The sequence below is a fragment of the Carlito syrichta genome, unplaced genomic scaffold (genome assembly GCF_000164805.1).
Source record: "Carlito syrichta isolate Samal-C Ts95f unplaced genomic scaffold, Tarsius_syrichta-2.0.1 Scaffold307028, whole genome shotgun sequence".
Lineage (NCBI taxonomy): Eukaryota > Metazoa > Chordata > Mammalia > Primates > Tarsiidae > Carlito > Carlito syrichta.
In genome coordinates, this window is record NW_007251124.1 from 261,053 (window position 1) to 283,392 (window position 22,340).

The 22,340-nt window shown below is 39.7% G+C and overlaps 1 protein-coding gene across 1 annotated transcript; it reads left to right on the forward strand.

The window, feature by feature from the left end:
* The first annotated feature begins 9,794 nt into the window (after positions 1-9,794).
* LOC110596132 (zinc finger protein with KRAB and SCAN domains 3-like) lies at positions 9,795-21,691 on the forward strand. Its single transcript, XM_021715378.1, has 6 exons — positions 9,795-9,911; positions 14,478-14,934; positions 16,588-16,735; positions 19,335-19,417; positions 19,695-19,818; positions 20,767-21,691. Exons 2-6 carry the CDS (start codon positions 14,533-14,535, stop codon positions 21,651-21,653), a joined length of 1,644 nt encoding a protein of 547 aa, XP_021571053.1. The 5' UTR covers positions 9,795-9,911; positions 14,478-14,532; the 3' UTR covers positions 21,654-21,691.
* Positions 21,692-22,340: the final 649 nt, after the last annotated feature.

Below are 22,340 nucleotides of genomic sequence, written 5' to 3' on the forward strand. Positions count from 1 at the left end.
ACCCTAGACGTTAAGGGCGGGACTTCACAGTCCTCTACTTCTAATACTTAACCATTCTTTCCTGAGTCTGTCTCCTTTTGTGGTCTCTTTGGTACCACAAAGAGTAGGTGGCAGTGATGGAGACGACAATACAAAGTTTGTCGTTGTGATTTTCTTCTTTTGTATTTTACTCTCAGTCTCTATTCTGTAACTCAACGTTTAGAAGGAGAAGGGCATGTAAACAAGTAACTAATACAACTGACTTGCATATGAAATAAAGTAAAATAAATGTTTGTACATCGATTAGAATAGTCCCTGGAACATAGTAAATGCTGTGTTAGTACGTATGTAGGCAATAAATGTATGAGGTTAGTTCATGGCATAGAAGAGAGGAAAGCTATTGGAGCAGAAAAACAAGAGCAGTAGATGTAGTATACACAGGGAAAGGAGCAAAGGAAAGAATATTCTGGGAGAAGGAATGTACAAAAGCAGGACTGGGGTGAGACAATTTGGTGAATCCAAATAACTGGTCAGATCAGCATGGCTAGAGAGTGGAATACGGTGGGGGCACCAGCTCTTATTTTTCCTGGATCCCCAGCCAAGGAATTTGGACAATGCGATCAAATTTGTATCTAGAAACGTCATCTTGGTAGACGTGCAGGATAGACTGTAAGGAAATGATGCCAGAGGCAGGGAGATTACCTAGGAGACTACTGCAAGGATCCAGGTAGAGATAGTGAGGGCCTGAATCAAGGTAGTTGCCATAGAAATGGAAAAAAAACAGATAATATGTGATGAGATGTGATTTTTCTATTTTAAATCTCCCATTTTCATACCTGTTTTTTTACGTGTAATTTTGAATTCCATTTCTTAGAGAGTCTCTTAAATTGTATAAGAGACAATCAATTCGATCTACTCGGGTCTTGATTTTTAAAAATTCATTCATTTATTAAACAAATCCCCATTGAATGCAATCTTGGCGCCAAGGGTTTGCGCTGGAGACTGGATTTAATGATAATGAAGAACACAGGGTTCCCACCCTCATGAAGTGTATAATACAGAAAAATATGAACAGAGGAAAATCCAGCTTACACAATTTAAGAGACTCTCTAAGAAAAGAAATTCAAAATTACAAGTAAAAACAGGTATGAAAATGGAGATTTAAAATAGAAAAATCACATCACGTTGCAAATTTTGAAATCTTCCAAACGTCACAAACAAAAATCAGAAAAATAACAAAATGGTTTTATTGTTTAACTGCCTGACACACTTCCACAATACTTTTCCCCTAAGTTAATGACTGTATATTTTTCAACTGCTTCTTTGTATATTAATTTTATAATTTAAGTTTTCTAGAAAAATAAGATAATGTAGTCTTTCCTCTAGCATGATTGATCAAAAAAGCAACAGTGTTAGTATTTATAGGCAACTGAAGTTGTTATCAGCTTAATTAAAGTAGACTGTTTAAAAAAAAGATGTTTTATATCTCTGGATCCCTAATCAAGGAATTTGGACAAAGGTGGTAGTTTTCATTATTTTTCCCCTTTATTTTATCAATGTGGCCTCTACAAAAACCAGGCTGATCTGAAAGAATGACAGAAGCTACTGCAAACTCATTCAAGTAGTAGCTTCAGTTGCAGAAACTATATATATAGGAGTCATAAAAAAGGAATCAAAGTATGTCACTACAGAAAAAAATCAACAAAACATAAAGGAAGACAACAAGAGAGGAAAAGAGGAACCAAAAATCTACAATACAGAAAAAAAAATTGTAAAACTAGCAGTAGTAAGTCTTTATCAATAATTGCTATATAATTTAAGTGTCAATGCATTAAATTTGCCAAACAAAAGATATAGAGTGGCTGAATAAGTGAAAACACAAGATCTAACTATATGCTGTCTACAAGAGACTCACTTTATACTTAAGGACAAATATAGGCAAAGTGAAAAAAATGGAAAAAGATATTCCATGCAAATGATAACCAAAAGAGAACAGTAGTGGTTATGCTTATATCAGACACATAGACTTTAAGTAAAAAACTGTTGAAAGAGACAAAGACATTATATAATGATAATAGTATTAATGAACAAATAAAATAATTATAAATATGTGTGCCTCCAATACCAGAGCATTCAAATATATGAAACAAACATTAACAGAACTGAATGGAGAAAAACACAGCAACACAATAACACAATAGTAGGGAATTTCAATACTCTACTTTTAATAATGGATTGATCATCCAAATGATAGATTAACAGAATTCTGGGTTGGTACTTTTGTTTTTTAATCTTTTATTATTTAAAGATATCTGTTGATTTCCATTGTTTCTGATGAGAAGCCAACTATAATTCATATAATTGTTTCCCTACATGTTTGTAGTGATCATTTTTCTTTGGTTACATTCCATATTTTTAAAAATCTTTAGTTTGTACAATTTGACTATAATAATGGAAAGGTTTATGCCAACCTTAAAGCAAAGGCCCCCCTTTATTTCATCAGTGTGGCCCCTACAAAAACAGGCTGATCTGAAAGAATGACCGTAGCTACTGCAAACTCACCCAAGTAGTAGCTTCAGTTACAATTTGCAATGCCATATATGGTATATCTTCTAAAGCAGATTAATATGACCTAATGTCATTATTACAGTCATTGATCTTGTAAATGCATTATTTCCATCCCTCTTAGAAAGGGGGAATAAAAGTAATTCATTTTTGTTTAAAAGGGACAAAATTTTACATTTCTGGTGGTTTCCCAGGGGCCACATTAGCTCTCCTGCCCTCTATCATATAATAGTCAGAAGAGATCTGGACTAACTGGACAATCCTAAGGGTATTATATTGGTTCACTCTACTTATGATACATTATTCAGACCACACAGGCAAAATGTGATGTATTGGAGGTCTGGGCAAGATACATTTGCTACAGAAGGGTGGGAGATTTATCCAATGAGGATTCAAGAGTCAGCTATGAGGAAGGACCCCCCCCCACAAAACCCCAGAACTTATTTATTAAAAATGGTGTATTCTTCCATGTTTAAATGTTAGTCACCTTAAAGTACTCTCCATTTGATACAAAACACCTATTGAGAGGCTTTTTCAATTGCTCAAAACAGTTTTTGAACTCATCAATTTTGATGCCTTTTGTGTTTCTACCAATTTTTTGTTTCACCTTTTCCACACCGGCAAAACATTTCCCTTTGAGGACTTTTTTATTCTGGGAAACAACAACAACAACAAAAATCCTCCAAAGCAAGATTGGGTGAATAGGAGGGTGGGACATGGGGGTCATGCCATTTTTGGTCAAAAATTGCTGAACACTCAGCACAGTGTGGGCAGGTTGCTCATGAGGTTGTTCATGTAAATCACCCAACATGAAATGGACAAAGGTGTTGAAAGAATCTTTAAAAAAATTTTTTTTCACTGAAGCCAAATGTAGCTTCCAACAACAATTCTAGCTGCTACGCTAATGCCAATGGGTTCCTAGAATACTTACCTAGCAGAGGAAGCCTGTGCTACAAGGGGCCTGCCCTCCAAAAGATAATTCCAGGGTTTTGGGGGGGTCTCCATCATATATAAGTGAAGATTTTAAGTAAGTCCAGTTGTCTGGGACATGCCAGATCATTCTCTCCAACACAAAGAAGAAATGATTGCCACAAAATTTTTACCACAAAGAAGGAAGCACCATGCCTGGTTTGCCTCTTCAGGTACTAGATGCAGCATATTTAATAATTGGGAAAAATCCTCAGACACATTTACTGAGTGACAATGAAGGCCGTCAAATATGAGTGAGATCCAAGGAGGAAAAAAACTGTAGCATATGTAACTCTGGTGCTTGGGCCGCATGACAGGTAATACATGTATTACAGATGTTCATTGTGGAAAACATCTGTGTTGAGTTTATAGCAAGTTAATAAGAGAATCAAAATATAGACCCATCATAAGGTTCTGGAGCAAGGCTAGATCATACACAATGAATTGTACATGTTTCAAAAAACATTTATTATAATACTAAGTCTCGGTAGAGACAGACCACCTGCCCATGTGAGTTCAAATGACCATGTGGCCAGAGCTTCCCACTATAAAATGAGTTCTATCAGATCCATCAAGATATCAGATTGGATTAGTCCAGCAACAATTCATCATAAAATGAGAGTGATATGGAGGAAAAATAAGCTTTCTGAGTAGGTGGCCACTATGCTTCTGTCACCCACTGTTGTGTCCTGAGCACCTAAAACTATATCTGACCTAGCTAATGACCCAATTAACATTATTGTTTATGTAAAATTGCCCCTGTACTAATTGAGTTCTCAAATTTTCACATTCTTATCAGCAAATGTTTTTGCTGAAGTGCGGGTGTTAAATGGTTTACGATTGGCCTTTCCTTGATCATTAAATACACAATTGGCCACCAGTATATGCTCAGGATTGGTTCCAGGACGCTCTGCATATACCAAAATCTGCACATACTTAAGTCCTATGTAGAACCTGCATATATGTAAAGTTGACTCTCTGGATACCTCAGGTTTTTAATGACTTGATTACTATATTTTCCATCTATTTTGGCTGAACAAAAATCCACATATGCCAAAAGGAAAACAAACAAACAAACAAACAGCCCCATTAAAAGGTGGGCAAAAGAATAAACACTTCTCAAAAGAAGATATATGGGCAGCCAACAGACACATGAAAGAGTGCTCAGTCTCACTCATCATCAAAGAAAAGCAAATTAATTAAACAAACAACAACACATGCTGGCAAAGATGCGAGAAAAAGGAAGGATTCTACACTGCTGGTGGGAATGCAAACTAGTGTAACCTCTTTGGAAGACAGTGTGGCGATTTCTGAAAGAACTGGAGACTGACCTCCACATGACCTAGCAATCACCCTATTGGGAATATACCCAGAGGAATTGAAGTCATTTGCCGGAAGCCACAGCCCCTAAAGAGGCAAAATGGAGGTTACCCGAAAACGGGAAAAACGCTGGCTGGGAGCAGAGCCCCAGTGGGAAGCGGCCATGATGGAGGCGGAGCCCCATGGATCCTATGAAGGGCTCCTTTTGGCCTTAAAGGAATGTGTGCTCAGGCTTGAAAAACACTTCCCTTGATAAACAAAACAATTAGCTAGAATGTGCAAGGATGTGGAATTAGCAGTAAACCTACGTATAGAAACGTAAAAAGGGCTCAACAGCAAAAATATTCCCCCTGAAGGGACAAGGGAATGTTTTTACTACCCCCTTTCCCATGAAATTTTGCAACTTTTAGCTAAAAAAGGAAAAACAAGTACTTCCTCATACCCTTTATAAGTAACAACATTGACAGTTGTGATTGATGAGGAAGTGAAAAACTGAGACAGATTGTATCTCCAAAAACAGGTGTTTTCGGGAAAAACAAGTCACAGACATGCCTTTTGATTTAAGAAATATTATAGTTTAATTAGAAAGAGGGTTAAAATTAAAGTAAGGATTAGAATTAAATAAATAGCAGTTATAATTAAAAGATAAATGTTTATTATACATGTAGGTATTAGTTAAATATAAGTAATAGAAGGAATAGGAAATAATTAAGTTTTAAGGTAAACTTAAAATTATACACACTTAATGTAGGTTTAAAATTAAATACATTTAGGATTAGAAGTAAGATTAATTTCATATATAAGTGTAGATTTAGACATGTTTTGTTTAGAAATATAAAATGTAAAATAGGTGATAAGAAAATAGCAAGTAATATAGATAAGGCAATCAGAATTAAGAGTATTAAGAATTCGTAGTGGGTAAGATAAGGGTGGTTATATAAAAGAAAAAAACAAGTCAATATATTGCTGCTAAAAGTATATATAAAGGTAGAATTAACAAAATAGATTAGTAAAGGAAAAAAAATAGAATAGCGAAGGGAAGAGATTCAGTTGGCCTAGAGGTCACAGGACGTGGCTGATAAATTCTTGGCAGCTGGTATTTTGTTACACAACCGGTAGCAGGAAGGAACAAAATGAAACTTGTAAAGGTCAACTTCTCCATAAACAAAGGAAAAAACATGATGTAAACATTTAATGTGTAACATGGGATACATTTTGTGGGTAGAGGGTTCAGTAAAAAAACTATATAAGCTTGTAAGAATTTAATAAAAATTGGCAGAGTCTTGAACTCTCCCCAGGAAGAAGGATCCTGTCGTTTTCATCTTTTCTTTTTCACTGCTTCCCAATTCCCCCGTCTCAAGCCCTGACTCTCTCCTGGAGCTGGAATCCAGCAGTCATTCTACCAAAAAAATACCTGCACATGCATGTTTGTTTCAGCCCTATTCACGATAGCAAAAACAGGAAGCAACCATTCTACCCATCGAAACTGGACTGAATTTTTAAAATGTGGTACATATCCACAATGGATTATTTTGCAGTCATAAAGAAGGACAAACATATGGATTTCACAGCAACTTGGATGGATTTAGAGTCTATCATACTCGGTGATCTATCACAGAAATAAAGAACAGGGTACCATATGTTCTTGATCATAAGCGGACCTTGAACAATTATCATAATACTGTTAGAAAGAGATTGGCAGCAGTGGGAAGCTGCCAGGGGAGGGGCACACCTCATCAGCAAGCATTCCTGCTTAATGAACACTTGTATACCTAACCCTGAATTGTACCCCACATCTTTAAAATAAAAACAAAGAAAAATATCTGCATATAAGTGAACCCATGTAGCTCAAACCTGTGTTGTTCAAGGGTCAACTAACTATATTTGCTTACGTTTATTGATTATTCAAGATTTATCCTCTAGAAATTGCCTGTGCATATTCTTTGTTTAGTTGTTGGCCTTTTTTCTTATTTATCTGTAAATGTTCAGCAGACATTCAGCATATTGACATTTTGTTGATTATATATATTGCAAATATCTTTTCCCAGTCTTTCGTCTTTTCCACTAGTTTCTGGTATCTTTTAATTTTCTTTTAATTTTTTAAATTTTTAATGAGGTCAAATTTATTTTTTCTTTATAGTTTGTATGAGGGGGGACTCCCCCCAAATCCAGAAATTATTTATAAAAAATTGTGTATTTATTCGTCCATGTTTAAACTTCAGTCACCTTCAAAGCACTCTCTGTTTGATGCAATACATCTATAGAAACCTTTTTTCACTGCTCAAACAGTTTTTGAACTCTTCATTTTTGATGCCTTTTAGTGCTTCCGCCATTTTTTGATTCACGTCTTCCACACTGGCAAAATGTTTCACTTTGAGGACTTTTTTCATCCAGAGAAACAAAAAAAGAGGAAGAGATCAGTTGAATAGGGAGGGTGGGGCATGGGGTCAGGTTGCTTTTGGTCAAAAACTGCTGAGCACTCAGCACAGTATGGACAGATGTGCTCATAAATCATTCAGCATGAAATGGACAAAGATTGTTGAAAGAATCTCCAAAAAACAATTCACTGAAGCCGAATGCAGCCTCTCACAACAATGCTAGCAGGTTCACTGATGGCAATGGTTTCCTAGAACCCTTACCTAGCAGGGGAAGCCTGTACTACAATGGGCTGCCAGCCAAAAAAAGACAAATCCAGTTTTTGGTGGGTTCCCCCTTTTGTATGTTCGTGCAGTTTAAAAGAAATCTTGCTTTACGTGATTTCATAAAGAAATAATTTAAAATTTTTTAATGCAAAAGTTTGCTTTCTGCTTTAAAGTTTTTAACTTTACTGGAATTGATTTTTTGTGCACCATGTGAAATAGAAACCCGATTTTATTTTATTTTTCCATTCAGAGATCCAAATATTATTGTACTATTTGTCAAATAGCTCATTTTTTTCCTACTGATTTTTGTTTGTTTGTTTTTTGAGTTGGAGTCTCACTCTGTCGCCCAGACTGGAGTGCAGTGGCCGCTCCCGGCCACTGCAGCCTCGACCTGCTGGGCTCCTGCGATCCTTCCGCCTCAGCCTTCCAAGTAGCCGGACAGGCGCGCTACCACGCCCGGCTAGTTTTTTTATTTTATTGTAGAGATGAGGTCTCGCCTGCCCAGGCGGGTCTCGAACCCGCGGGCTCAGGCAATCCACTCACCTCAGCCTCCCAAGGTGCGGGATTACAGGCTGAGCCACTGAGCCCGGCTCCTACTGATTTTTAATGCAACTTTTGTCATATACCATGTATCTGCACATACATGCTTGTTTCTCAGTCCTCAATTCTGTTTCACTGGTCTATTTGTCTGTAGTTGTGCCAATACTATAACTGTCTTAACTACTACATATTTACAATAAATCTTTTTATTAGGGCAGGTTTCTGAACCTCCTTCATTTGCTTAAAAAATTCCTTGGATCTTCATCACTCTTTTATTATTCCACAGACATTTAGAATCAACTAGTTGAGTTCCACTGAGTGTACTATTGGGTTTTTGGTTGACTTTGCATTGGATGTGTGTATTAATTTAGGAAGAAATAATATCTTTATGATGTTGAGTTCACATATACACAGATATGGTATGTATTTCAGTTATTTATCCTTAATGAGTAAAGATTGATAGTGTTTCCACTAAGGTATCTTTTGTATTTCTTTGCTCTCTTGATAACTGTCTTTTAAAAATTACATTTTCTAACTTGTGCTGGTGATGGGAAATGTGATTGTATCATTTTTTAAAAATTTGGCAACCTTGCTAAACTCTCTTATTAATCATCATAATTTGGGTTAGATTATCTTGGATTTTCTATGTAACTCACTCTTCTTTTCCTTCCCTTTCCCTCTCCTTTCCTTTTCCCCCTCCCTCCTTTTCTTCCTTCCTTCTTCCTTCTTTCTTTTTCTTTTTTGCCTCCCTTCCTCCCCTCCTTCTCTTTCTTCCCTTCTTTCCTCTCCGTTTCTTTATTTTTTGTTATTCCCTCCCTCCTCCCCTCCACTTCAGCGCGATCCTTTAAAACGTCATGTATTTATAATTAATGTTTTAATTAGGTAATGTAATCGGCTCTAAATTTAAAAGCGTATTTAAAACGCGTACCTCACACTCTTCCTCTCACTCTTCCTCTTGTTCCCCTTTTCACCCAGTTTCTAACAGTTCACCTCTCACAGGTAAGCAGGAAATAGTGCCGTAACTGCTTCAGTGTGCCTGCTCATTTAAGAAAAAACACCCGTTCTTGCAAGAGCGTCATTGAAAAAGCCGCTTCGCTCCACTGATTTCCGAGTCTCCTTGTCGTTTTGTGCACCAGCTTTAAAGGGGGGGTGGGGGAACCTTGCCGCCCCTATTTCCAGCAGTAACCACTGTTACTCGTTTTCTTATGCATTTTTCCAGAGTTACTTTGAGCTACGCAAGTAAACCAATTTAAATTATTCTTACTCTCTTTTATTCGCAAATATAGCCAACTATAGACAGAGTCCTGCACTTGCTTTTCTCCTTTCGCTGTAGCTGCAAACATTATTCTTGGAAAGTCTCTTTAATAACAGGAGAGGAGGGAGGGGACGGGTGGGGCGCTAGCAAACGACAGAGCGTCCGTCAGGGAGGCGGCTAGAGAGGCCCGGAAGTGGCTTCTGAGCCCCGCCCTGCGGGTGGTTTGCTAGTTTCGGACACTGTGAGTATGGGGTGAGTGGGGGACGCCCACTAGGCGCCCACCTGACGGGGTGGGCTTAGGTCGGCCCCCGTGGCTCTCCTCCGGTCGGCCCTGCAGTTCTTTTGTCCCCGGGTAGCAGTGTGCTTGCAGAGGTGTGTGTGGCGAGAAACCCCTCCCTCACAGCCTCGTCTCCCGAGGAGCGAGACCCCTGGCAGAGGCCGTGGGGACTGAAGGGCGCTCTGGGGCCTAACGCAGTGGTGTCGGGGGTCCCCGCGTAGGGTTCACTGCGGGCACCTCTTGTTTGGGGCTGTTTCCAGATGTTCGGGTTGGTCCCTTAGGGCATTTGGAGACGGGACGCATGGGTTACTAGACAAGCCTTGAAAAGGGAGCCGTTACATTTTTTGCTCTGCTTGGAGATGAGGTCAGTTTCAAGGTCCTTAAAGTATTCTCTGGTCCTGGACAAGAGACAGAATTTTGGAGTCATATTACCTGGTTCTTGTCCTGCTTCTGACAATTATTGACTGTGTAACTTTCCACCAATCCCTTAAATTTTGTCTCATTTTACCGCTTTGTAAAATGGAGATAATGATATCAGCTAACTCACTGGGTTGTTGTGAGGATTGCATGCGTTAATATGTTGAAGGTGCTTAAAATAGTACCAGGCACAGAGTAAGCATGACTTAAAGATTTGCTGTTGTTATTATTATTATTATTACTATTATTATTTCTATGACAGCACATGATCTTTAATGAGTAGTCATGGTGACTGGCTTTTGTTACTGTTTCTCTGAATTTTAGTGTTATTCATAAGCTCTTTTTGTAATGGATTATTGATATTTTTTTAGGAGGGAAAAGTAAGACATTCTGAAAAAGAACCTGTCCCAAAGCAGAGACCTAAACTGTTTTGTGTTCTGTGTTGTGATCCTGAAGCTCCCAAAATCTTTAAGATTTGGGAATATCTTTTCCTAGCTGGAGATTAGGAAGAACAAGAGAGGTTTTTAGTAGTGAAAAAGGACTAGGACCCCTGGTGTTACAACATCTCTCTTATCTACGTAATCTATCTGTTCATACTTAATACCCTTCATTTCAACTCAACATTTACAGGATTCACTCTAAGGTTCTCTTTTCTGTATTTGTAACTCTTTTCTGATCATGAGAAACCTTGCTTTCATTATCTTCAGTATATTTACAATTTGATATATTTACTAATTTGCAACCAGTTTCCCAGTCCCGTGTCTTCTCACTCTGTCAGTTGGGTTTAGAAACCAAATAGGACAGGTATTGAAACCTGAATGAGGTCTGTGTAATAGATAGATGGTTATAATTTATCATAATGAGTTTTCCTGCCGTATTCTCCTCCTCCTCCTCTGTAGATACCCTCCTCTCTCCTCGGGCTTCAAATTCACTCTGAGATGGTCTGTGGCCCTCTCACCTTCCTTGACCTCACCTTAATGCTTTTGGACTGTTTTATTCAAGAAGGAAAAAGGTAGGACTTAGTTTTAATTTTCTAAAATGGGGGGGATTTCAGACATATTTAAGTGTGGAGAAAATAGTACAGTGACCCCCAATATCCCATCACTCAACTTCAACCATCATTTTTTGATCCTTTTCTTTCATTCTTCTTTTCCTTCCCTTTCCCTCTCTTTTCTTTCCTTTTCCCCCTCTCTCCTTTCTTCTTTCCTTCCTTCCCTCTTCCTTCTTTCCTTTTTTGCCTTTCCTCCTCCTCTCTCTTTCTCTTTCTTCCCTTCCTTCCTCTCCTGTTTCTTTTTTCTTATTCCCTCCCTCCTCCCCCCTTTCATTTTACAGCAACTCACAGATGAAAACATTATTAGTTCACCCATATGTGCAAGTACTTCAGTGTTAATTTCTTACATAGAAACCTTTATCTTAACATACCCATATATCATTATCACATTCAATAAATTTGTTGTTTTGCTAATCATCTCAAAAATGTCTTTTTACAATTTTTTTAATAGAGTCCAAATATGGCTTATCATTTGCATTTGATTGATAAGTCTATTCAGTCTCTTAGTCTATAACAATTTCACTTCCCGCCCCCTTCTTTTTATAAAAATGTCTTTTTTTGTTGAATAATTTGGACCTTCTGTTTTATAAAATGTCTCACACTCTGGATCTGACCAATTGCTTTTTTAAATGTCTTTAACTTATTCTAAACTAAGCTGTACATTAGAATCACCTAGAAAGTCTTCAAAGTTATCAGTACCTGAGTCCCACACCCAGAGACTGATTTCATTGATCTTGGTTGTAACCAAGGTGTTAAGATGTTTTAAGAAACTTTCCAGTGATTCTAATGTATAGCAAAGCTTGAAAAACTTTAATGTAAATTACTCCTGTATCTCACCTGTACATTGGTATTTAGCTCTAAAGACTTAATTAGATTTAGGCTCACTTATTTTGGTATTATTAGCTTATGTAATGGCCCAGATGTCTTGTGGCTGCTTATTAGAAAGAAGTATTTTCTGTTACTTTTCATTTGTAACAGTTGATGGGGTCTTTTTGCTTCCTAAATTCCATCCATTCCCTGCCGTCCTTTAAACTATAAAGAATTGGATTGAGGAATAGAAACTCACAAAGGTATAGATTCAGAATTGTTTTTCTATTAGTAACCTTTACCATCCTTACATTTTCTAGCCTTTCCATTCCACTAAGTAAAGAGGGACTTACTGATAAAACCCAATCAAATAACTTTACAGTCACTTTTGGTTTAGTCTCATATGGTTCAATGGCATCTTCTCTCTTCCCTCTTAGGGCATGCCCAAGTCTCATGCCTTCTGAGAACACCTGTGAAGAGAGGGAATAACGTGTGAGAAACTGAGACACTGAGTAGTTAATAAGTAGTATGTACAAGGTCACATAGCTAATAGTGGCAGAGGTGGGATTTGAATCCAGGCTTATTCCAGTGCCAATATTGTAATGACAACATGTGGTAATTTATGCAGCCTGGATCTGGCATCAATTATGCATACTGCCAGCCCTCCTGCGAAGCATATTAGGCAGCCTCTGAATGCCCATTTGTCACTTATGTCTCCAGCTTTCTAACTTCTGAGACCACAGTGAGGGAAGGGTAGGGCATCCCTCCCTTTACTCAACAGGACACCCTGTATGTCCCACCAGACATGTCCACAGGGGACATAGACCCACAGCCCTGTCTGCCTGGTGTCCAACTATAGGAAACTTAGGCGTCCCTGTGATTCCTGAAACAACCTATGCCCTTACCAGCCAGATGACACCATACTCTGGTCTCTGTGTTCGCCATAAGCCTTATCAGCAGATTTTGTAATTCAGTACTTCACATTTTCACTCTTTATAGCAGAGGTTTTAAGCCCTCAAGGTAAAATTTAGCAATGTCTACAGATTTTTTATAATTGACACACTGTAATGGGGTACAATTTGATGTTTTGATACATATATAATGATCAAATAAGGACATTTAGTGTCGCCATCACTTTATGCATTTACTATTTCTTTGTGGTAAGAACATTTAAAAACGTTTCTTCTGTTTTGTAATAATACATTACTTTACTCTTAACCAGACACAGAAAGACAAATACCCACATGATCTCACTCATACGTGAAATTAAAAAAAAAAAGTTGATATCATAGAAGCAGAGAGAACTGTGGTTATCAGAGACTGGATGGGAGAAGAAGAGGAAAGGATGGGGAGAGGTTGGTCAGTGGAAATTTTTTTTGATCCCCATGGCTAGGGGTCATGCTATCAAGTGATAGAGGCCAGGGATGCCGCTAAATACCCTAATATTTACAGGACAACTCCCTCTGTTCCCCATAACATAGAATTAATACTGCCCAAAATAGTACTGAAGTTGAAAACCAGACTTTACAGAAATAAGTGTTCGCCCAATGCTTTTGCATTCATTCATCCTTTCACTTAAAAAAACAACCAACTTATTCTGTGCTTACTATGTATATACCTGGGGAATACTAAAATGAGTAAGCTAAGGACAGAGTTGCTTTCAAGAAACTCATAGCCCAGCATGATAGACAAAGTTTTAAAGAGAACAAAGATGCACAAATACTGGTTTTATTGAGCACTTTCAGGTCTTGGTATTCATGGGGGCTTGGTTCCAGGATCACCTCACAGATACCAAAATTTACAAATTCTCAGGTCTCTTATATAAAATGGTGTATTTGCATATAACCTACGTACATCCTCCTGTATACTTTAAATCATTTTAGATTACTTCGAATACCGAATGCAATATAAATGCTATGTAAATAGTTGTTATACTGTATGTTTTTAAAATTGTTTTATTTTTCATTGATTTGTGGTCAGTTGAATTCCTGGATGTGGAACCCACAGATATGGAGGCCTGATGGTACTAACTTCCTATTGAGGTATAACAATTTACCTCAAACATATCGACTTAAAATAAAACCTAGTTATTATTTCCTGTTCTGTAGGTCAGAATGCCAGGCAGGCTCAGCTGAGTTTTCCATTTAAGGTCTTCCCAGGCCAAAGCCAATCTGTTGGTAGGGCAGGGCTCTTATCTGGAGGAATCTACTTACAAGCTCACTGAGATTCTGGGTAGAATTCATTTCCTTGTGATCAGTCCAATCATTCTGGGCATCCTGTCTCATCATATTTAAAGTCCTGGGGGTTAGCACAGGAAATCTTTAGGATCATCATAGAATTCAGGCAATCATGGACCTGGTTGCTAATGGGATAACTCTGAGCCAGTCACTGAGAGGGGCTTCCTAGAGAGTCCGTGAAGGGGCCTGGGTCTTCCACCAGTCCCACTTTCTCTCCAGATTGGGGAGGTGTCAGTGGGTGTCCAGGACATCCTTTAGGAAGCTTCTTGTGGTATTCAGGTTTGAGGTGGTGTAGAGAATGAAGCAGCAAAGGTACTTGAAAGCAGGAAGGAAATTTATCTGCAGCTGCTCCCTGAAGATGCCCCTGGGCAGAGGACGCTTCAAGTTCACTGGTTAATAGTGATTTCCCACCTTTTAGGAATCTTCTGCAGAAGTACAGCTAGAGTGAGACCCAAGTACTGCCTTGGTGCAGGATGGCTAGAGAACCAAGGGAAAGCGCACCCCTGGACGCCCACGCTGCAGAGGACCAGATGGGGCTTCTGGTCATAAAGGTGGAGGAGGAAGAGGCCAGTTTGCCCCACAGCCCAGCTGTGGGTTCTGAGTGCTCCCGCCAGCGCTTCCGAGGCTTCCGGTACCCGGAGGCTGCAGGCCCCCGCGAGGCGCTGAGCCGGCTCCGGGAGCTCTGCCGGCAGTGGCTGCGGCCTGACATACACAGCAAGGAGCAGATGCTGGAGCTGCTGGTGCTGGAGCAGTTCCTGACCATCCTGCCGGGGGACCTGCAGAGCTGGGTGCGGGAGCAGCACCCAGAGAGCGGGGAGGAGGTGGTGGTGCTGTTGGAGTATTTGGAGAGGCAGCTGGATGAGCCGACGCCGCAGGTAGAAAGAACAGGTTTGGTATCGAGAGCTGTGGTCTGTTTTTTCCTGAATTCTCAATATCGGAGTGAGGGGCATTCCTTTAAGATCCAGGAGTTCTCCATCTCTTTTTGTACCCTGAACCTCTTTGGCAGTAAGGGGAAGTCCCTGGACTCTTTCTCAGAATAATATTTTTAAATACATAAAGGAAATCATAAAGTTACAAAAGAACTCCGTCATATCAAAATGCAGAAAGTAGCAGTTAGCAAAGTTACATGTGTGCTGTTTATTCGTTCACCAAATAATATGACCTAGGGGCAACTTATACCTGGCAATTTCCAAGTGGTGATAAACATGAATGACTGACAATATTCTCCTGGTTTTAATGTGATGAGAAAACATCTGCAGTTTCTATTGTGGATAAAGCCCTGGGTACTGTTTATGCCAACATAGTTTTGTTGCTTCTATTAATATTTGAGAGAAGTTATACATTTCTCTTAGAGGCTAGTAAAAATAATAATAGTTTTTTCCTCTCCAAGCTCATGGACCACTTGGGAGGGAGTCCATGGACCACTGGTTATGAACCTCTGCTAGAAAATGGGCCGATTTTTACCTCCATCTTTCCTGTTTTATGAGACTGTTTCCTCTTTGCATCAACCTGTGTACTTGTGTACATTCTCTTAGAGGACATATGGCTAGAGCCTTTTAACCAGTGAGCAGGAGACCATGGTTCTTGATTTAGACTTATTGCACCCGAGCTCTGTAACAGTGAAAAGTCATTACAGATCTCTTAGTTTCATTCTTTGTAAAGGATGTTGGAAATTCTGAGCTGCACATGAGAAAGTAACTTGAAAACTGTTATTTAACTATCACTGTCTTGAAGGAGCTTGCATTTAATAAGGACATACTATGTGCCAGGTCTTGTGTTGTGATTTCACATACTCAGATCTCATTTACTGGTCCCCACAATCTCATAAATTAGAAATTAGTATCCTTATTTTCAGATAATTAAAGGTATTAGTATTCTCTAATACTTTATCACCAGTTTCAAAAGGGTTTTCACAAAGTCACAAATGTATATATGTAGGGGCATAGAGTGATGATTAAAAGCATGGACTTAGGCTGGGAGTGGTAGCTCATGCTTATAATCGTAACACTTGGAGAGGCTAAGGTGGGAGAATCCCTTCAGGCCAGGAGTTCTGAATCAGTCAGGGCAACATAGTGAGACCCCCATCTCTACAAAAAATTAAAAAATCAGTCAGGAAAGATGGCACACACCTGTAGTTACTTGCTGGTAGTTTACTCAGGAGAACGGGGCAGGAGAATTGCTAGAGCCCAGGAGTTCAAGGCTGCAGTGAGCTATGATTGTGCCACTGCACTTCAGCCTGGGCAACAGAGCAAGACCCTTTCTCAAAAATAAATAAATAAATGGCTCTGGAGTCATTCTGCCTAAGCTCCCATCCTAGCATTATCACTTATTAGCTGCTTAAACTGATAGTGCCTAAGTTTCCCCATCAGTAAAATGGGATAATAATAATAATACCTCCCTTATAAGCTTGTTGTCTGTGTTAAATGAGTTAATATTTTTCATTCTCTTGGAAATAATGCCACACTCATAGATGGGGTGCTGTAGAAGTGTTTGAGGAATAAATGAAAATAAAAATAAATAACTTGTAGGTCCCAGGTGGTGACCAGGGGCAAGAACTGCTCTGTTGTAAGATGGCACTGTTGACACCAGCCCAGGGGTCAGAAAGTAGCCAGTTCCTGCCAATGAAGTCTCTGCTCAAGCATGAATCTCTGGGATTCCAGCCCTTACAAGACAGAGGTGAGAATTGTCTTCTGGGCTGTATGAATTCTACAGACTTCATCTCATATCATATAAAGATCGCCTATAAGATTCCGTACAGGTGCTTTATATACCCATCACATATCAACTCTAATTTAAGACAGAGACTAACGGGGAAATTTCAAACATAATGGTGGGAAGCTTTCCCAGCCAAGACAAGACATAATAAATAAGGTTTTGCTAAAATTGGGGCTTGGAAAGAATTGGCTCTCTATTCTTTTAACACATTATTATGGAGGCCTTCAATGTGGTGGCCAGTGTTGTTGGCACTAGGGACAGAGCTGTCAGGGAGACAGTCCTTGCCCCAAAGGAGCTTGCATTCGAGTGGGGAAGATGGCAAATAAGCACATTAACAATACAATTTCAGATAGTGGTTAAGTTTTATGAAGAAAAGAAACAGAATCTGTAAAGCCAACCAGACTATCTCATAGACTGTAGGACTATTGCAGGTTAAATGTTTAAATCTTCTAAATTCTATGTCTGTTATTAAAATCCATAGGAAATGACTGTGTTCTCAGGTGTCCTCTTATGTGCTCTCCATACATGTTAAGTTCTCAAGGCACACAGTACTGGGATACTCCAGCCAACATTTAATCTTTATTTTTCAACAGAGGTTCTGGCCTAAACCACCTGTTTTGTGCCTTTTAAAATGTAGTTATACAATTTTTATTTGTGAAAACAGTTCACATTTCACCCATACATACATATTTGTATATGCATATATACAAATATGTACATATGTGTGTGTATAAATAGGGCTGTCCAGGTAAACTTCATACTAAACAAGATAAAATTGTAAAATAAGTTCACACATGTGGGTTTAATATATGCTCAGCAATGTTTTAACCTCCCCAGTTAGATATAAATATATTTGAGAAATACTGGATGTGCCAAAAAAATGTATACACATTTTAAGACATGTTATCTATGTACTACTTTTAGTTCGCCGTAATCAGAAGTGTCTGGCCATTCAAGTGTTGGTAACCACTTTGAGCTCCTCTTGTAATCACAGAAGTCAAATGTGCCTTGTATTCCTCTTTTGTTACCAGTATATATTTTTCTTTCTTAAAATGTGTATACTTTTCTTTTGGCACACTCTGTATAGTGAGTAGGTACGTTTAGCTATATTAACAGTTGAGGAATTTGGACAGAGTTTAAATTACCAATCTCAGTGTATACTTTAAAAATTAAATATTAAAATAACATTAGATTTTCTTACATCTAGGGAGATACTTTGTGTTCTGATAAAACTGTTGAGTATGAATTTCTGTAGAATCCCATTTGAAACCTTCATAAGATAAGAAATCATAAAGCTGAAAACATATAACATCTACTTGTGGTTTTCCTAGGATTTCTGAACCAAATCCCAGTATCTCCACTACTGTCACATGTTTCAGACAAGCTGCAAAAAAAGGAATTAAAAATGGCTTAACATAGAGTTTCTCAAAAATATGCAGATAGTCCTGTGTCCTCAAAAGCGATGGAAGAGCAGTTAGATCATGTAGTCTCTTATAAATCATGAAGAGGACTTTGACTCTCACTGTAAACTCAAGTAAAATCACTGAAAGGGAATTAGAGTTCTCAGAATTTAAGAGCATGGGAAAGAAGATGCCCCTGGTCGTTTGACCACTGTCTCCTGTCTCTTCACATTCCAGAGCTCTTTGCTTTGTACCAGATGATCATGTCCACCTTAGAGATAGTGAGACCCACAGAGACCAGGTTTCTGTAGTTCTCAATTATCACATTCCTATAAAAATTCTGTTGAGCAGAGTCCAGGCATTTCACTTCCAGAGAGAATTCTATGGCTACATCCTTGAATGTCAACAGTTCCTAGGACAAATTCACTGAGAACCAGTCATTTCTTCCTCTTATTCCTCCTACTCTGGGATTCCGTCTCAAGTGAAATAGTCATTTCTTAGCTTCCAGGTGTTTTGGAGTCTTATGGACCTCACAGAACCTGCAGGTCACAAAGAAATAGAGGCTGTGGCAGAGCCACTTGGGCCTCCTAGAGAGCAGGACATGAAGTGGTGGAGCTGGGACCCAAGCTTGATACACAGGCACCAGGAGACCTGTTCTGTGCCCTTTTAAAGTTTGATTGTTTTATAAGGAAACCTGAAGTTCTTTACTTTTGTTGCTCTTGAATCCGAGCAAGTTCTATACAGATTGCTAGTTCTGTCTTTCTAGGCCAAGCCTTGTTTGACCCCTTAGCTTTTCAACACCAAAGCCAAAAGCATCTTAACTACTAAAGCATATTAAACCAAAAATCCTATTTTTTCCCCCTCCCTAGGAAAATTTAAAGGATCTTCAAATGGAAAGCTTAGTTGTTTTTATGTTCCTTTCATTTCACCACTGCTAACTAAGATCCTGCCTTTTTGAATGGTTTTCATATATCTACAGAGCACATCAGATATCTTCAGGTCCCAGGATGAGTTGGCAGGGATCAAGCATTTTGGAAAGGAACATGCTCTGTATAAACTTATTTGGCAGGAATTTATAAATCCAGCTTTTGAACTTAGATGACACAAGGCAGGAGGCTGAATGCCAGGGTAGGTCTCGTCAGAGTTTCTTTCCTTCTTAGTTCTCCAGGTTCCCGGGCTTGCCCAAGGAGGGTGCTGCAGAGAAGACAAAATGGTAGCTGCCAGGCTCGCTCCAGAGTCCCAGGTGAGCTAGAGCCCCTCTCCCTCCCTCAACACTCTTTACTACTGTTGAGCTTCCTGTGAAGACTCCTCCCTTCCCAGTCCCCCTCTATCCGCATCCTAGGTCCTCTGCACAGATCTCAGATGGATTTGAGTTTTCTCATCTGTCCCACCTGATTTCATTTAGATGCTCACTTAAGAGGTTTTATACTAGCTTGAGAGGGCTATCTGTGCTTCCCAGATCTTTCCTACTCCATCTTTTTGGTCAGTCCCTTCTTCAGTGGGATTACCTATTGTTTTAGGGGTTGCTGAAAAAGGAAGATGTGGCCCTGACCCTCATTCCTGAGTGGACACAGCAGGATTCATCTCAGGTGAACCTCTACAGAGATGAAAAGCAGGAGAACCATGGCAGCCTGGCCTCCCCGGGTAAGACTGATAGGCACTGATTTCTCTTACAGTTTCTTGGCATCCTTTGTGTATTAGAACTTTTGTAAGAAACTGTTGAGCCCTCTTATGTTTGGGTTCAGAATCACCACTTCTGAAAACCTATTACTGACTAGCTCCTTACCTCTTCTGACCTTGCTTTCTTCTCTGTCCTGCCAGTGTTCTTGTTAGGTTAAGTAGGATGAAATAGACATAGTCTTTAGTACAGGTCTAGCTCATAGGAGATGCTCAGTAAGTGTTGATTTCCTCCCGTTCCTAGCCTTGTCTACAAAGCCTCTTTGGGACATGGGCGTCGGGGCCTTAGAGTATGAGAGGTACAAGTGTCCTCAGACATCGACCACAGACCTTGACCTCGGAGATGAGGGTGCAGAGGCACAGAAGATTGCCTGACTTGTCTGAGGTCACAAAGCTCATGGGTAGCGCATAACTCCCAGCACCGAAGCCAGTTCTGTTTAGTGATCCTGCCTCCCTGAGGCAAGAGCAGAGACAATTGCCTATATCATTGATCAGTGACTCATTTCTGAGTCTCTACTTTCACTGTTTCTTGCAGATGCTTCAGAAACCCTTCCATTTACCCTGTTTACTGTTACCCTTTTAGTATCTAACCAAAACTGTGTGGCCCTGCCTTACTATTCTTAGGGCTTGGAGCCACCACATGTACCCTCAGCATAGTTCTCAGTTCTCACCACTTTCCCTTCACTCCCTCCATTCCCAGCATGTACCTTTATAATGGTTTCATTCCCGTTCTCAGGTCTCCCTCCTCACCAGCACTCTTGTTTGCCCCCTTTGTTCCCATCTTCATCCTTGCACTTAAATCCTCATCCCTGGCATATATGTACCTGTGTAATCCTTGCCTGCCTGGTATTTATCACAGAGCTTTCCTCCTATGGCAGGGATTAATTGACAGTTGCTGGGCATTTGTTGTTTCAGGTGGTGAAATACAGACTAAGGTGAGGGACTTACCTCCAGCGGAGGAACTTCCAGAAAAAGAGCCTGGGCACATACTGTACCACCTGGGTGAAGACATTACCCAGACTCCTACGTGTGTAGAAGCTGGTGAACAGGAGGGCAGGTTACAAAGAAAACAGAAAACAGTGGGGAGGCGGCACATTTGCCATGAATGTGGAAAGAGTTTTGCTCAGAGTTCAGGCCTGAGTAAGCACAGGAGAATCCACACTGGTGAGAAGCCTTATGAATGTGAGGAGTGTGGCAAGGCCTTCATCGGGAGCTCTGCCCTTGTCATTCATCAGAGAGTTCACACTGGTGAGAAGCCATACGAGTGTGAAGAATGTGGCAAGGCCTTCAGTCACAGCTCGGACCTTATCAAACACCAGAGAACCCACACCGGGGAGAAGCCTTATGAGTGTGATGACTGTGGGAAGACCTTCAGCCAGAGCTGCAGCCTCCTTGAACATCATCGAATCCATACTGGAGAGAAGCCATACCAGTGCAACGTGTGCGGCAAAGCCTTTAGGCGGAGTTCACATCTCCTGAGACATCAGAGGATCCATACTGGGGATAAAAGTGTTCAGGAACCTGAGCATGGAGAAGCCTGGGAAGGTCAGGGTAGGACAGAAAGCCAGTGGCAGAATGTTGAGGCTCCTATATCTTACAAATGTAATGAATGTGAGAGAAGTTTCACTCAAAATACAGGCCTTATTGAACATCAAAAAATCCACACTGGTGAGAAACCCTATCAGTGTGACACTTGTGGAAAAGGCTTCACCCGAACTTCATACCTTGTTCAACATCAGAGAAGCCATGTTGGGAAAAAAAAATTTTATGATGCTGACCTGTTCCATACATGCCAAAATTGATGCTCATTACTCATTAAACTGAAGCTACCCTGGAGCCCTGACTATAGAAATTGTGGGCTGTGGCTTTATTTACCACTACACAGAGTCTGGCTGAGATGAATTTTTCCCACATCCTAGAAAGTGATTGGGGGAAAAAACTTATTTGATAGGAGGCTATGGGAGAGTTGTCTGGAAGAAGTAAGACCTGAAATGGTTTGTTCTCACCCAGACTGGCTACTTGGTGAGGTTCCCAGGTTTACATTCCTCTCTCTGTGCCTTGTATACAGGTGCTAATAAATATTTATTAAGTGTCCCAGTGAGTTTACCTTATAGCTCTGAAATCTGATGTTATCTAAATCTCTGAGAAACTTCTCACCAAGGCCATTTTTGCTTGTCTCTGAGGTCCTAGATTGTGAGTCAACCTAGTACATTTTTTCCCAAGTACATAAGATTGACAGAGAAGAGGTGAGCATGAAGTTACTGTAATAGAAAGAATCCATATTTCTTTACCAGACTAGGAAATATAGTGCAATGCCTTAAATAGCTTCTTTATCATTAAATCACTGAATGTATGCCATCTATAGAATTCCATTCTTTAATATTTCCCTGCTGTTAATTTTGTTACTCTTTAGGGAGAAAACTGTCCTATTCAGGCAGTGTGAAAATCAGTTATCAAGTCAGAATAACATGGACTGGGCTCAGTGGCTC